Source organism: Sceloporus undulatus, chromosome 4 (assembly GCF_019175285.1).
Source record: "Sceloporus undulatus isolate JIND9_A2432 ecotype Alabama chromosome 4, SceUnd_v1.1, whole genome shotgun sequence".
Classification (NCBI taxonomy): domain Eukaryota; kingdom Metazoa; phylum Chordata; class Lepidosauria; order Squamata; family Phrynosomatidae; genus Sceloporus; species Sceloporus undulatus.
Genome location: NC_056525.1, coordinates 178,304,389 through 178,321,888, shown reverse-complemented (window position 1 = coordinate 178,321,888; position 17,500 = coordinate 178,304,389). Strand labels below are relative to the sequence as shown.

General features: G+C 39.2%; 1 protein-coding gene and 1 long non-coding RNA gene across 4 annotated transcripts in view; one reads left to right on the top strand and one right to left on the bottom strand.

The window, feature by feature from the left end:
* The window catches only part of NFATC1 (nuclear factor of activated T cells 1), a 157,237-nt gene extending 145,177 nt beyond the window's left edge, over positions 1–12,060 (top strand). For 2 of the 3 annotated variants that reach the window (XM_042461421.1, XM_042461420.1), the window contains one exon: positions 9,307–12,060. In XM_042461421.1, coding sequence (XP_042317355.1) covers positions 9,307–9,356 — 50 coding nt within the window. In that variant the 3' untranslated portion in view covers positions 9,357–12,060. The remainder of the gene's footprint in view (positions 1–9,306) is intronic. The other variant, XM_042461422.1, reaches the window with a different exon arrangement.
* LOC121927625 overlaps positions 1–17,500 on the bottom strand; it is a 77,668-nt gene that overhangs the window by 41,461 nt on the left and 18,707 nt on the right. The window lies entirely within an intron of this gene.

The window sequence follows — 17,500 nt, the reverse complement described above, 5'->3', positions numbered from 1 at the left end:
AAAGAAATGAAATGTGAAATGGCTAATCACTTATTTAGAAATGTTACATGTCCCTAAGATTAGTCTCTGCAACAGAAAATGGAGAGTGACTCATTGTAACAGAGTTTTAAAGAGGACTCAGTGACCATCCTGAAAATTACAGGTGCATTAATTTATCTTTTATTCCAGGTAAATTGGTGGAAAACATTATTAAAACCAAAAAATGTTAACTGGAATAATTTCTATTATAAAACATCATTATAAACCTTCCTGGGCATAAAATGCTATTTGAAAACACTGAAATTCTGGACCATGGCAAAAACTATTAGGTCAGAATGCACAGGGAAGCCATTGAAATCTACAAACACAGAAACAACTTCAACAGGAAAGAAGAAACCCTTAAAGTAAACAAAATTTGGCTACCTGTCCTGTAAAATACCAAAATCAAGACCCACAAATGGAAATGAACACCACCCAGGGTCAGGGGTGTCCCAGCAGACAATGGATCACTAATTAAATAGATACCCTGAGGCTTTGCCATTCAACAACAGACCAACACAGAGATTAACTTATAAATCACTTCCTCTCAACCAAGGGTCACACAGTATATATACCCAACTCACTTCCATGCCAGCATTCTCTGGAGATTCCAGTCACAGATACAGGCAAAACATCATAAATAAACTCTTCTAGAACACAGCCACATAGCCTGAAAAACCCACAAAAATAATTTCCATTGAGCTGGTCAAAGGCAGTTTTGTGCAAGTACCATAGGTACACAAACCATCTTATGACAAAAAGAAATGTGGCGACACCTTTAAAACTAACAGGTTTTTATTTTAGCATGAGCTTTCATGGATATAAGCCCACTTCTTCAAATACAGTATTAATTGGTATTAAAGTCTCATGTGTAAAGAATATTTAGATAATTGTGGAAGCATATTTATTCAAATGAGCCCTCACTCAGCCCTTTAAACATTTAGGGCAAGGAACATGATTTGCATCTTTCTAGATCTTATTGCATTCTTTCCCACTCCAACAACTTTATAAATATGCTTTATATGTGAGCATATATCACTTCATGCATCTGAAGAATCCATGAAAGCTCATGCTAAATTTTTTTAAAAAACAATTACACTTAAAGGTGCTGCCACATCCCCCCCCCCCACTTTTTATGCTGCAAGAGATTAACATGGGTACTTCTTTGAAAGTTGTCACATGTTATGATGAGTTTACTACACAAGCCTAGACTATTCACACATGATCAGTCTTGGTATATGGGTCTATCTAACTCTTCAACAGCCAGCAGTAAGGATTTTAGAGTTTTTGGAGCATATGTGGGGCATATGCTCCAGATCCAAAAGAAAGTGGGGAATATTTTGGTTACTGGCATTTGAAAACTGTTTTTCCCCTCACCTAATCTATGCTGGCCCCCCACTGGCTATTACTGTTCTGATTTGTCATTTTTGGGGGAAATCTTAATAGAAAACAGAGTACATATTATTATTGGGGGCCAAGAAGTAAAATAGAAAGTAGGCTGACTCTCAGAGTTTTCTTTCCCTTGTCCTTTCTAGTTTGGTCCCCAGCTTTCTGATTTGAACAGCAGAAGTTCCATCTAACATATGGCCATGTTGTGTTTGCTTTTTTTGTGGTATGGAAATTCTGTGTAAAACTTGAATATATGCCTAGCGTTTGTTTCACTTACTTGTGCTATTAGGAATGTAAATATATAACTTTGGTAAAAACATGGTTTTCCTTCTCATTTTTTTTTCTGTATGTTGCAGCCTTTTATTACGCTAGGCAGTAATTTATTTACCTCTTGAGTAACTGAAATATCCACTCAGTAGTGGATATCTATTTGTCTGTACCTTTTAAATGTTACCAATCTTAGATCAAATATTCACAGGTCAAATGGCCATATGATGAATCTAGGGATAAGTCCGGTTTGGAACCCAATTGAACCCATTCAAGTATTCTTGTCAAATCACTACTACACAGCTGTAACCTCACTTTACTGGTGATGTCCCCCCCCCCCCAACACACACACATACACACATGTCAGGAATGAGGAATCTGGAATCTACAGGTATGCCTCCTTTATTGCAGTTTCCCAAATCCCCAGAACCCCCCCTCTCACACACACACACACACACACACACACACATATATATATATATATGGAGGTTGGGTTTCTTTGGTTTTCCTGAAAAATCACACACATTAAAAATGCCTTACAGTGTAGTGGTTTGACTCTTTCCCCACATCCCTCTGCAAAAAAGTTGAAAACTCAGCCTAAACAGGAACCAGAAGTCATGTGAAATGACATGACATCCCTCCTGTATTCACTGCCAACATACCTATCTTTTGATTCTCCGGGGTCCTGTTTTGTGCATGGAACAGAAAGTGCTCTTCCTTCCACATAGTTGCCCACCTCTGCTGTAATGCAGTGGTTTTCACTCCTTGGCCTTCTACATGCTTTGGACCTATACATGCTTTGGACCCCTTTCTTATTATCGGCCATGCTAGCTGGGACTTCTGAGAGCTGAAGTCCAAAGTATCTGGAGAACCAGAGATAGAACACCTCAACTGCACAGTGTTTCTCTAGTAATTTCCCCTCCCTATGCTTCATTAATTTCTGTGTTTATGAAATATTTGAATCCATTTTCATCCCCCATTTTTGAGATTATTTCAATCCCAAAAACTGGGGACATATTTGGACATTTTAGGCCCCAGACAGGCAGGCCAAAATAAAGCTGCTTCGAGTCACTTTAGAAGTATGCTGTTTAAATGATGCATGTGTCCTAAGAGTCCGGAAGCCATGGCAAAGCCATGCTCCAGTCCTAAGCTGGCCAGTAAAGGGGCGGCTGGTCTGTATAACCCCTTAGTGATTTGAATTATCTTAATTCTCCCACTCCCCATGCAAATCTACCAAGAAAAAGTTGTTAATTTCTTCTTAAAAACCAGTAACAAGATGCATTCCTAGGAATGAAACCCATTCCACAATTTTTCCTTTCCATAAGTATGAAGCTAACAAAAGAATAAGAGAACAGGAAGAATACTACTTTTGGTACAAAATCATTCCACTTCTGTCAATGGCTGTCAAACATTACTGCCAAAGCCTCATTCATTTATGAGAGAGGGTCATGATTTATTAAAACCTGCTACTTGTTGTCACTCATTTGTTTCACCCACTCTATTCTGTTGTTCCAAAAATAGTATGCCCTGTGGTCGTGGCTTATTGTGATTAAAGAGATAAAAATAAGGTTTAGACACAGGGAGAATACCTGAGGTAGTATATGATCTGGTTCCATCATGGAACATGTGGTTATATTTTCCATGGCACTGTAATCTCTCTCTCTCTCTCTCTCTCTCTCTCTCTCTCTCTCTCTCTATATATATATATATATATATATATAATCTTTTTGTTGTTGTTTTATTGTTTTGGGTTTACTTGTTTGTTTTTTAAGACTGTTGTACATTCCCTGCTCTGTGCCTCAGGAATTAATACAGTTTCTGAAATGATTTTTTTCATCCATGGCAGAACTTTGCCAATTTTGGAATAGAAATCCTAACACCTAAAGTTTGGATTTCTTGAGTTCTTCCTTTGTGGTTACGTAAGATTCCTAATCTGAGGTCCAGATTAAATGAGCTGTCAGAGGGTGGGGGATTTGTAGCAGGGCCATGGCTTTTGGGAGAGATAGGCAGTGAAGAGAGAGGTGTACATGTTCAGGAACAGCAAAAATCTGATATTAATACATTGTCATACACTCTCAGCCTCAGAGGATGGCAATAGCAAACCCCTCTGAAGAATTTTGCCAAGAAGTGCTCTGTCAGATTTGCTAAACTCTGAAGGAGGTGGGTAGGACTGTTATGTCCTTGGTGGAAGCTAGCTTGGTCAAGTTTGCTAGGTTTTAGCAATCAGGTAAGAATATCAGTTACATTCTTCACAAGCTCCTTTGCTAATGGTTCTCTGCTGTTCAGGGATAAGTCAAAAGGCGCAAGATCTTAAATCTGCTATCTGAAATGATTGACATTCACAGCAGTATTCTTTTGTGGAGGCACTGAAACACATGCTGTACAGTATCTTGTTAATTTAAACATTATTCTCTCTTTTTTTTTTCCAGAAAAAAATTGGACTCAAAAACCTAGGGACCAATTTTCAGTAGGCCCATTAATCTTGGGTCATAAAATTGCAAATTCAGCATTCTGTAACCTATGTTTTAAACTGTCTGGTTCCTCTGCTATTTTACAATCTTTCTTTGACGTCTCTGGTCCTTCACTTACACTTGCAAATGATGGATAACCTAGTAAAGTCATAGCAGATCTGAACTTGCATTCTTCTGTGTATCAAAGCTTTCACCATTGTAATCCATAGTCTTCTCTTAGTGTTCCTTTTTTCTTTTTTCTTTTGCAAATGCATTTCCTATTGGCTGGGACTGGCTTTTGTTGCATTGAACCTAGTTTAATAGCAATAGCAGCTTCATTTATATAGTACCACTTTTTACTGCACTAAGCAATCTCTAAGTGGTTTATAACTGTAAGCTAATTTCTCCCAACAACCTGGGTACTCATTTTAGTGACCTTGTAAGGATGCAAAGCTGAGTCAACCCTGAACCCCTGGCTGGGGTTGACATAATCTTGGGGAATATTTATTCTCTGGCTACTGTATTTCAACTATATTACAATTAATAGATATTTTCCTTAGAGTGTGGAAAAGATTGTCCTTGGATTACAGCTTCCCGAATCCCCAAGCTTGCATGGCCACTTTTCAAGCTCTGCTTTTCTGATTAACCATGGTGGGACCAGAATGATACCTGCAGGCCTCTGTTTCATCACAAGAGATTTGCTGTTTCATGGAGCAGCCAAGAAATATATGGGGGGGGGGGGAGATTTGAAAAAGTTTGTCTTTCATGCATTTTAATTTAGGATTTAGCAACAATGGTATTTAAACTTTGTATGTTAATTTTTAGAAGTAGACCTGCTTCATTAACTCTGACTGCTTTTCATCACAAGATAAAATAGAAAATTATAGTATCAGTAATATTGTTTTATTTACTACAGTAGTTTCCATAGCAAGGTCATTGTAAAGTTACATATCAGAAGAAACAAATCCTTATTAAACTAAATTGTGGTGTAACAGCTTGCCACGTCCTGTTGCAGTGGCATCTTGTGTGTGTAGCAACAGAGAAGTTTCTTTTTCCAGACCTCTGACAAGTAATGTTGTCACATGACAAACCTGACTTTCTTAACTCTTTATGTTGGACTTTTTATATATTAACAATACATTTTGTCAGTGGGAAGGTAAGTGTGATTTTTGGAAACTATCCTTAATTTGGTGCACACTTTGAGAAGCTGTGGGTGTAATTGGCAGGTTGGTCAGAAAAGAATACTTTAAGAAATGTGAAGTTCTGTTTTAGGAAGAACTCTGCTCACCTGCAGGGATATAAGCTACAGCTGTGTACACATTTATTTGGCGGAAATTCCCATCAGATTTTATACTTATTTTGTACAGAATGTATACAAAACGTATACAGTACATATATAGAACTGCATGGTAAGTATCACACACTGCAACCTCTTGAGGAAAAAGTGACTGTTTGGTTTTGAGCATTCCAATTTTCTGCCTAGTTCCTTAAGGCTGCATCTGTACAGCAGAAAGAATCCAGTTTGACACCACTTTAAATGCTATGGCTCAATGCTTTTGAATTCTGGGAATTGTAGCTTTGTGAGACATTTTATCTCTGTCAAAAAGGTCTGGTGTCACAACAAATGACAAATTCCAGGATTCCATAGAATGGAGGCATGGTAGTGAAACTGGTGTCAAACAGGATTGTTTCTGCTGTGCAGATGCAGCATCAGTTATCCCACTGGTAGGATGAATTCCAGATGAGTGTTAGAGATTTCAGAGATGTGCTTGCCTTTGTAATGGCCAGGAGAACTTTTAGTGGGAGAACCCTATGGAATCAAAAACAGACATTGTTCACTATTTTTAAATGTTTCAATAAACCTCTGGCAGTTTGGAAAACAGCTAATTGGATTAATTTCTGCTTTTGTATAGTTGTGGGGAATCAATCCAAAACATGACATTTTATTTTTGTTTGAGAGAACCGTTATTATTTTTGTTAAAGACAGAGCTTCTCTCTGGGTCTGTCTTAAGTGGCTGTATAGTAACCTGTGTATTGCCCTCAAGGTGTTGATTAAAACCTTGTATTGAGTTGTATTGAGTATGCATTTTTAAAAGAGAACATATTTCTGTGCCATTCAACCAGAAATATTTAACTTTGGACTACATTTAAATAGCAACAGCAACAATAATGATAGATCTTGCTGTTGGTCGTGGTGGTATTTCTCAAGCATTAGCGTATTCCCTTGTACTTTCTGACAGCCAATAAAGGGTTTCCTTGAGGGATGGCTACTGGTTTATTTATTTATTTTTTGTTTTCGGACAGGTGTTTAGAAGTGGGGAGAAACATTATTATTATTATTATTATTATTATTATTATTATTATTATCATCATCATCATCATCATCATCATCATTATATCCCGCCTATCTCCCAATATAGGGACTCACCCTAACAGTGACGTTATAGTATTAGAAATATATTTTATTTATATTATGATCTGTTAACTGGATCAATACACTATAGCTCTCTCTCAATCCCTCTCTCTTTGATTTGTCCAAAATTGATATCCCTCTTTCTTTAGGGCTACAGCATCTTCTTAAACCCAAAAGTTCTGATAGAGACAAAACTAATAAGCGTGGCATAGTTTGAGACTTGGACTATGTCTCTGGAGACCAGGGTTCAATTCCCTACTTGGCAGTGAAATCCACTGGGTGATCTTGGGCAAGTCACATGATCTCAGCCTCAGGGGAAGGCAATAGCAAACCTCCTCTGAACATACCTTGTCAAGAAACCCTATAATAGGTCACCTTAGGGTGGCCATAAGTTGGAAACATTTTGAAGGCACACAACAACAGCAACATTTATGTTTATGTTACATTCAGAGGATTAAAACCAATTATTAATCCCAACTAGAATAGATCCATTGAAGCAATGGACTTAAATCAGCATTTATATCAGCCCTATTGATTCAGTAGCTCTACTCAAGCTGAGACTAACTATTAGAGCAACCAGTAAGATAAGGACTCTGTTTTTATTAATGCAAATGAGACGGTGCCAGTGGAAACCAGCCAGTGGAAGCACTTGTGGTCTAGGAACAAGGCATCTGAGAGGGAGTAACTTGATATGGGGAAGGAGAAACTATATTCCGACTTATGGCATCCATCCCAGATGCCTGGTTCCTGGACCTCAAGGGCTTCCACTGGCTGGTTTCTTATCATGTTACGTTCTTGGCATGGAAAATCCCAAACAGATTCCTGTGGCAACAGCAACATCAGCTTGCAATGACAGTATGGAATCTTCCCATGTAGAGGGGCAATGCTGGTGTTTCCTTGGGAACATGGGAATGAGTTATGCTGCAGCACGTTCCACAACACAAATGTTACATAAGAAGTTCCCCAAATAATACATTTCCTACCAACAAAGATGAAGGAAACTGAAGTATCGTTGCTAAGGGTTCAAATACCACTCCAAAGACAGGAGCAGCACATGTACTAACAAGATTTCAAAGGTGTCTGGTTCCAAATAGTAGCTGACAATGTATATGCTTGCCCTTAAGCCAAGGGGAGGCCAATGCAGCCCTCTACATTTTGGACTTCCACTTCCAGCACTCCTAGCATTCCTCAGTGTTGGCTTTGCTAGTTGATGAGGGTTGTTGTCCAACAGCATCTGCTGGATGCACTTTCCCCAGGCTGGCCTTGACATGATACTGAATGTGACTGATAATTCTTAGTTGGGTTTTTTGTGGGTTCTTTGGGCTATGAGGCTGTGTTCTAGAACACATTTCACCAGCAGCTGTGGCTGGCATTTTCAGAGAATGCTGACATGGAAGAGAACACGATTTATATACTGTTGGTTGAGAGGAAGTGATTTACTGAAATAACTCATTCAAGATAGCATATCATATGTAAAAAGGTGCACCAAGCACTGAGTGACTTACTACCTTCATTTAAAAAAAAAATCTGTTTTGGCCTTTGATTTAACTTACTTTTTTCTTCTATGAAATGTGCTACAGAACTATTTTTTTTCAAAAAAAATCAACACTGCAGATCTCCAGGAAGTTTGTTTTTGATCAGCATGTCCCTCTCTTGTTCAAGCACACAGGTTTATCTAAGCAGGAATGATCAACAACCCCTAAGCATAGGGACATGTGGGCTTTTCCAGGCAAGTTCCATGACGTGGGCATGTGTTTCCCCTTCCCTGTGATGTTAGGAAAGCTCCAGAGTGGTGACAGCCTCACTGATGACATTTTGTCTATCTTAATGTAAATCGGGCAGTGGCAGAGACCACAGGGAGGCAGAGTGGAAATAGAAGGGATGTTGTGCGGCTCACTGTTGATGGCCTTTGCCAGGTTCAGTCATTTCCTGTCCATCTGCCAAAAATCACAAGCGATAAATGGACATAACCAGAGTGTGGGAAACAACACAGCAGTATGCCGTGGGAGGAGGGAAAGGCGAGAGAGGAATCATGAGTAACAAAAACACACTACTGTCAGTCCTGCAAGCTAATAATGAGTCTATGGCCATTGTTTACTCCTTTAATATTTTTTTAATTCACTGCCTCATCCTCAGAAGCATTCTGATGCAGAAAAGGCTTTCATGTGTTTGGGCCATTGAAGAAGCCACAGAAATTTATCTGTTTTACAGATTCTGATTGTGAGCATGCAAAAACACCAGCTTTGGTCCCTGCTTTATTGCATCATCTCTTCCATTGCAAAAACATCAGAGTATGGGAGTCCTATTCAAAAGTATCATAGCCATTTTCACATCTTCCAGTCAATAGTCTGCAGTTCATGTGCTGTTCCTTCAAATTCTGTTCAATTTACATGCAGTAGATTAGCCCTTCTGTTGCCCTCCTCTTCTTAATTATTTTTGCCTTCCAATGTGTTTTGATGTTTTGTATATGACTAATTTGGAGACATGATGCAATGCAACAAACCCCATAGCATTACTTTACTAATGAGAACCTTGAATCCACACACGAGTTTAGCATATCAGTTCCTTTGGAATAATGCTGTTCTTTTTGCATTTAGACCAATCTTGATCTGCTGTTTAATTGACAGTTTATGACTAGCACCCACAGTCACAAAGAAACTGGCTACCCTAATTCAAGTGTTTTTAAATGTTGCTTTCAGCTGAAGATGGTATGGTAAGAACACAGTGAAATAATCCTTCTCCACTTGTGTTTTTTCTTCTTCTTTGCAGTAAATGAAATAATACGCAATGACCTCTCCAGCACCAACGTCCATTCATAGCTGGCTGTCTTGAAATCTAGTTTTATGCTTAGCTGACACAATGGCTTCTGAAAAGCAGAAGATAATTCCTGGTACTGCTCTGCTCATCCGCTTCCTCGAATGTTTGGAACAGACAATTACCTCTCCTTTTAATGCATTTGTGCGTGCAAGTGTGCATGCACTATATATGAATGAAACTGGCTGGTTTCAGCTAAGAAAACGCCTCTTCATCTCAAGGAAAATGGAGGAAATGAAATATGAATTGTGTGTTTCATAGGTTGGCATAAAAAATGTACCTGGTTCAAAAGTTGATTTCCCCCTCCTTTGGGCTCTACTGGACTACAACCCTGAAAGTGCCTTATTTTGTTAGAGTGTGGCACCAGGACATTTTATTGACACCTTTGGATTTGCTGCCACCCAGAATATTTCTGGGCATAGAAGCTATCTAGCAAATCTAAGTATTAAGAACTATTTGAAAGTAAAAAGTGCATCTCAGTTCCAGTTTCAGTTCAACTCCTCCCCCCTTGACCTCTGATATCAAGCTGCCTTATTCCTAATGCCTTTTTCTAAAAAATAAAATAAAAATCAATTATCATCATCTCATATGGATATTTTTGAGCCTATGACATGACATTGTTCATGGGCTGTAGGACTGTTAATTATAGTAGCATGTTAATATTTTGACATAAATCAGGGCTTCAGGTATAGCACAAAACCGAACAGCAAAAAAATATTAAGGTTGATGGACAAAAATATTACAATCTTTTTGTCAATTGATTTATGTGTATGCATGTTCATACAAACTATAATATATGCATATATGAGTATTTATACTTGGCAGATATACCTAGTTGCCTTGTAAAGGCTTTGGATTTAGCAATAAATTTCTGCTTCTGAGAATGCAGTCCAGACCTAGGCAAATATTCTTGCCAACTCTATATTGTGGGTTTGTTATTTTAAGACAATTATGCATTTTCTTTCCTCATGCTGATAAGCAAGCACTTTAGACAGTCAAGAAGGATGCATATGAAATATGTATTAATTACCAAATGACAAAAGGATGAGTTAAAACAATTGTAAATACTGCTAGTGAAGAATGTAAAATATTGTGCAATTATAAAATTATTATTCCACTTAAGCCTTATAGCTCTCTTCTCTGTGTACAACAAATATTACTAAAACCAAATGTTTTAATATGCAATGCTGTATAGTATGTTTTCAGAGTAGCTCCATGTTTGTAGAGTACATATAGAATATAAGCATGTCGTTAGTTTGCAACATTGTATTTTGTACAATTAATAATGTTACCAAGTAGCTAGCAATGGCATTTTATTTCAGATTTTTAAAAGAAAGAAAGCAAGAAAGCATGGCTTCATTTTTAAAAACATTTAACATTAATATCGTGCCTTAGGAAATATGCGTGAACTATGTCACTGTTATTTAAGGTGGCAATCAAGTGCAGTGTACAGTTAATGCAAACTGAACGGGTTTCACAAAAAAGTGAAACAGTCCTAACCATTTAGAAATATTAATCTGTACAATTATGTCTTACTTCCTTTAAAACCCTCACACACAAAAAGCCATATTTATAACATTTGCACATTACTGTGAAAATATAAGGATGTAATATGGCTGAATGTAAATACTTGTGTCCCTGGTCCTTCTAATTGGCCGATTTTTCCCAACTATTAAGCAACAGATATTTACCCTGTACTTAGCTTTGTAGACATTGCATGTATATCTTTGAAACTGCCATATTATATAATAAAGCACAACTTTCAGCAGAAAGCTTACTTTTAGAGGGGTTCATTGTTTCCCCACTCTTGGGTGGAAAGTTTCATAAAGTGATAAGCTTTTATAAGCGATACGTTGAATATATGCTGTACAGTGCAAGCAATTCCATTTCAAGTAGCTTTCAGTCTGCTAATATAATCATTTTACAGTCCACCAAGAACTGCTTCAATCTAACTGCCATTCACAACAACAGGAATGTGTACTAGAGTCACACTTGGTGGATTGTACCATATTTTTGGAAGTATCTTGCCAACAAGAATTGCTTCTTCTTTCATGTTTTCTGTGTTGAAAGGACATAGGTGCCAAGACAGAAATGGAGACCCAGTGTAATTCTCAGATGTTCAGTTCTCTCGCTTTTCCTGAAATGTCAACAGAGTGCAAATGGAGGAACCTCTGGATATGCCAGAGGATTTTTGACTCTGTTACAGAAATATCTTGGGTGAGGCTCTGACCACACAAGCACCACTATGTTTGCATTTCAGCAATAAGTTTAGCAAGATAATCACATGTATTGTTCCCAGTATGTCACACCTCCTCCTTTGTTACTGTTCATTTTTATTTACACCTTTTAAGCTGTTTCGGAATTTTGTTACATTCAAGCCTAGCTCTTAAAATACTATGCATCTCTTGTATATGTATTCATGAATAAAACCTGTATCATGAACTCAGCTCTGATAAGAATTTTACATTCATTTTTATGGTTTGTTTCTGTTTGTGGGTTTAAGGGATAAACATCCGACGGAGCAGAATGAGGTGAGTAAAAGGTGATGGGGCCTTGAAGTGGTAGAGTACATGGCACTATTGAAGATGAAGAAACACACTTGTGAATGCCCCTATAGAAAGTTACTATTTGGATGGGAAATTCTTTGGCCATGCTGTAAACCAAAGAACTTATTCCAAGCTCTGGGAAGGAGAGAAGAAAGAAAGAAATTGAGGAAACTTTCCCTTAACCAAAAAAAAAAAAAAAAAAAAAAAAAGACCCAAAAAACCTAGTCAGCTCAGCTAAAAGCTTTCTCCTTGATATGCTAATCTTCTGGTGAAATTCTTTTTTGACAAAAAAAAAATCAGAATTGAAAAGGGGATTCTCACACCTGCAATCTGACCTAGTATGCTTCACGCTCCCACTTTGTTCTGCTGCCTGCCAAGACCAGGCCTCAGTCATTCTTTCCAGAGGAAAAATAACATGCATCAACTTTCCAACATATGCACTTGTTGAAAAACAGGCAGATTCTTCCCACATGACACTACACTTGATTTCCAACCTTGGAAAAGTTACCTTTCAGACTACAACACCCAGAATCTCTCTACCAGTATGGCAATGCTGACTAGGAGATTCTGGGAGTTGTTGTGCAACAAACAGTGATTCTTCCAAGCTTTTGCTTTATTTAAAACACATTTTCCCAAGATGGGGTTTATCATGTTAGATGCTGCACTTGAGAAATATGGTATATTGGCACATTTGGAGAGAAAGTACAAGCTATGTGCTGATGAACACGCACACCATTTGCTCACATTTGGCTCCTTCCACTGGCATACCTTTCAACATTTCAGAGATAATAACTGGGACACAACTGGCCAAGCAACATCACAGTAGGGTCAAGATGGCAAAATGTAGTAATGAGGAAGAACGAGCAAGCTACAAGGAGCAGCAGCCGTTTGCCTTTGACCAAACTGCCTGGGAAGAACAAGATTCTGCCCTCTCCTCTCCCTCCTTCTCAGTTACCTGAGGGCAAACTACTTTTGAACTCTGAACTCAATTTGCAGCAATTGAAGTAAGGTGAGGACAGAAGGAGAAAGTGGGAGGATGAGAGAAACTGAGACAGCTGAATAAGCTGGGTTGCTTAAATGGACCAGGAATTGTTTGTTCCATTATTTTTCTAAGGAGGAAACCACAGCCATCTTCCCCAATGCCAAACCATAAGTCCTTCGCTAAATGTTAGCCACAAGACCACCGTAATTCATTCAACAAAGTTGGGTCAAGGCTGTAGATGGAGAAGAGAGAAAAGAAGAGAGAGAAAATAAACATTCATTCATGTAAGATTTATTCTTGGGTTTGAACATGTTTTGCAGGCACAACTATGAAGGTTTCCGAGGGTACAATACCCTCTGAATTAGCAATAGAGCTTATTCTCACAGGAATTACTTGTTCGCTTTTTAAATGCACTTGGAGTGTTTATTCACACTTTGCAACTGTTTAATTTTCAGTATCCTGGGAACTGAGCCCTCTCAGCTAGAGAGCTCCAATATTATAATTCAGGAGCAGGTATTAGAGGATTATGAGTCCCACAGTCTACAAATCCCAGGATTCTGTAGGATGAAGCCAAGGCAAACTGGTATTGAACTGCTATAATTATGTAGTGTGAATACATCCTGAGCAAGTAAAATGAACATCTCATTACGCTGCCCTGGCCACCCAATCTTTGTGGTAAATGCGTTAATCTCTGGTATACATATAATTTATTTTTCCCTGTACAGAAGCATTGTGTTAAGAGTGGCATGCTTCTAAGGCATAGTTTTCACTTCATTAATTAAAAGTTGCATATTGATATATAGTCTTTTGATGTTTTACATGATAGAAAAAATATGTGGTGCTGGGTGAAATATTTACAGGGTATAAACCTCTGGTCTTCAACAAAGGGCTCATCTATCAGGATAGCTACCTATAGGTCTGGTAATTGACCTAAAACCTTAACATTTCCCTTTTCCTTCCCCACACCCAGCATCACGAGATTTAGGAATAATAAACATTCCATCCATTTTCAACTGACGCACTTCAACACAGGAATCAGATTACACTGTAACACTGTAAAATACAACTGTTCATCACTTCTGTAAGGTGACAGAAAACACAGAGGGGTTATTATTTACCATGTAGATCTGATTTGTATCTCTGTAATGTACTATTGAACGATTTGGAAATTAGAACCATCAAACTTCACCAAATGTAGCCATTTGTAGCTTCGTCTACTTCTGTTCTATGTCCAGGATGAATCTAGAGATGCCTGGGCAACACCAGATTTCTGGCTGACCTCCCTGTACCTCTGTATGAGACCTACAAACAGACGCTGATCAGTATTTTTTCACATGCATTGGAGGAAATAAAGAATGGTTACAGTTCCCTTGTGGTAATCAGCACACTGGTTCATGTTCATTACATCAAAGTAATGGCTGTTAGAGGGCCATCATGGTGTTGTGGTGTGAGTGTTAGACTAGGCCCCTGAAGAACAGGTTCAAGCCCTCTTTGTCATGTGGAAACTCACTGGTTGACCTTGGGTAAATCACACTCTCTCAGTCTAAGGGGAAGGCAGTGAGAAACTGCCTCTGAATAAATCTTACCAAGAAAACTCTATAATAAGAGTCAAAGAGTTGATGTGAACGTACATAACAACAAAACATTTGTTAATTTAACAAAATCAAGGGTTTCTCAGGATGGATAAGATGCAACCCTCAATGAACTGCCCATGCTAGTTGGGGGATTCTTGGAATTATAGCCCTCAAAGTAACTTCCCAAAACTCTGAATAGCTTACTCAGATTTAGATCATCATATCATTATTTAATGTGGATTTTCAAACCCATGGAAGAGGGAACCTGGCCTCAGGCACCCCAGAATGCTAATTTTTGCCCAGCTGTTAGGCCATCATTCACTGGTCCTTATTCTTACAAATCCTTCATTCCTCCTATTCCTCATCTTCTAGATTTACCTACAGTGATGATATCCAGGCTGCAACTGTCAGAAAACTGTGTGATACCTGCCAAATGAACCGTCTTTGCTAAGCTGCTCTCCCCCACTTAGATCATCCACCAGGAGAACAACATTTTAAAAAAGCTGCTTCAGGCTCCTAAAATGCGGACTGTTGTTTTCTTACTAACACTGGGAGGTCCTATGGGTTTAGCCTTGACTTTGGGAAGAAGCCATCCACTTGTTCTGAGACATTACAAAATGCAATTTGCTGGTGTGTATTATGCACACAAATTTAATGTCAAAATGGCAGTATTCACCATTTCGGTCATCTCTGATCATGGGCCATGCTATTTGGGTCTGATGAGAGTCCAGCAACTTCTGGAAAGCCCTAGATTCCCCACCCCTATCTTAAATATGTTATAGGTGTTTATCAGACGAGCTCTTAAAGAGGTACTATTCCAGTGTGACTCCTCTAGCTGCCTCCTGTTGCATGCTGGGATTGGCAGTTTTAAGGAGGGGTATTTAGAATTCTCAGGCAGAGAAGTTCAGCTCCTTAAATCTGCCAATCCCAGCATGCAACAGGAGGCTGCTAGAGGAGTCACACTGGAATAGTAGCTCTTTAAGAGCATAGTGTGATAAACATCATAGTGTGTTTACTAGTAGATGCACATAATGCTGGTGTGACTTGATTAACCTTTCTTTGCTTCCTCAATGCCAGGGAAAATTGATTTGTTTTTTAAAAAATCAGATACATGGACAACCGTAGAGGAGTCTAATCAGATGACAATCAAGAAACATGCACATGTGGCTACCTGGAGTTTTTAATCACTGAACAGAGCCAGACCTATCATTAGGTAGAATAAAGCCATTATTTCAGGTGGCAGGATGGCAATAGACAGCAGTGGGGAGTTTCCTGCTGTTTCCTTGTGGGTGAGATCCTACATGTGCATGTAGCTGCACATGTACCTTTCCATGTCCTTTCACAGCTCAGCAGCTATCAAGCCCCCCCCCCAGGGGGGGACAATTCAGGACATACAGAAACAACTGGTCTCAACTTGGTTGGCAGGGAATAAATGAGAGTGTGATCTCAAATGGGTTTTGTTGTTGTTGTGTGCCTTCAAGTCATTTTCTGACTTATGGTGACCCTAAGGGGAAACTATCATGGGGTTTTCTTGGCAAGATTTATTAAGAGGAGGTTTGCCATTGCCTTTCCCTGAGGTCGAGAGTGTGTGACTTGCCCAATGAGTTTAATGGCCTACCTGGGAATCAAGCCCTGCTCTCCAGGGCTGTAGTTCAACTCCCAAACCACTACACCATCCTAGCTCCTCAAATGGAGTGCCTCCACCTATTCTTTCACCCAGGAGCTCAGAACAGCTGGATCATCATGGTCTGAACAATCTTCCCTATACTTTCCCTTCCCTCTGGTAAGATGAAGTAGCAGCCACCCATTCTGGGGTTTGTTGCTGTGGAGCATGGGAAGTTTTTGGACAGAGTGCGAGATATTAGAGCTCTGTGCCCCATCCAAAAAGGACGTGTGTGCACATAAGCTCCACTTGCACACATGTAAGCCATGTCAGGATGCCAGGTTCTGTATGTGTCAGGCAGCTTGCCCTATGTCCCTAAGCTCAGGGGAGGAGATGTCCTATCAGCAGTGTTGAAGTAAGATTCAACTAGCAGCCTGTTTGGCTCCCATACATTGAATGGAATATGCTCTCTAGTCCTTCATCTCAGACAGCAAAATGCCTTAGCCACAAGGTAACTGGACAGGGCTTTTTCTATAGCAGAGCACAGGTGATATATGGCTCCCTAACTCTCTAGACCCCCTTTGACCCTCCTTACTGCCTCCACTTGACTTCCAGTTTTGAAAAGAAAGGCTCCCCATGGGTTGGTAGGGCTATGGGGCAAAATTATTAATTGTGCCACTTGTTGGGCATGATTTGTTATGGGGTAACAAAGAATAAAGTAGAGGGGTGACGGTGGCCCCAGGCATGAATCCAACCCCCTGAATGTCTAGAAATTACTCAGCCTGATCTACAGCAATTATGCCTTCAAGACATAAACAATTACTGTTTCTTCTGCCATATGGCTTAAGTGGAAGCTATCTGACAGCTCATATTTTCCCATATAAGCCTGCCTGGGTCCTGAGATCCTCAGGAGGAGCACTTCATTCAGTCTCACCACTTTTACAGGCACAGTTAGTGGGGATACACCATAGGATCTTCTTAGTGTCTGCCCCATAGGCTCTGGAAGGCTAGAAGGAACCCCTCTTTACTGTTTGTCCATGAATTGGCAAGATTTTCTAAAATCCCAACAGGCTTTTAAGAACAGAAGCTTTTAAAGAAAGGTGCCAGAATCTTGTATGACCTGTCATGTTCTGTAACTTTATATATACCTAGCTACATAGCAGACACACTAAGAAATCTCTTTACTCAATTGGGAAGATGCATAATGGAACACTGTTAAAAGCACCTGAAGCACATTGGTCACAATGCACATTACACATCACACTATGCATTTGTATACAATGCACATTGATGAACGATGCACTTTGATATGTGCAGTGCATTTTTTCAAAATGCACATCACTATGTCATGTGCACCAGTGTGTGATGTGCATTGGTGCACATTGTGTACAGTGCACATTGCGCACTGATGTGCATCTGACACTTTGCCAGTTATGCTCCATAC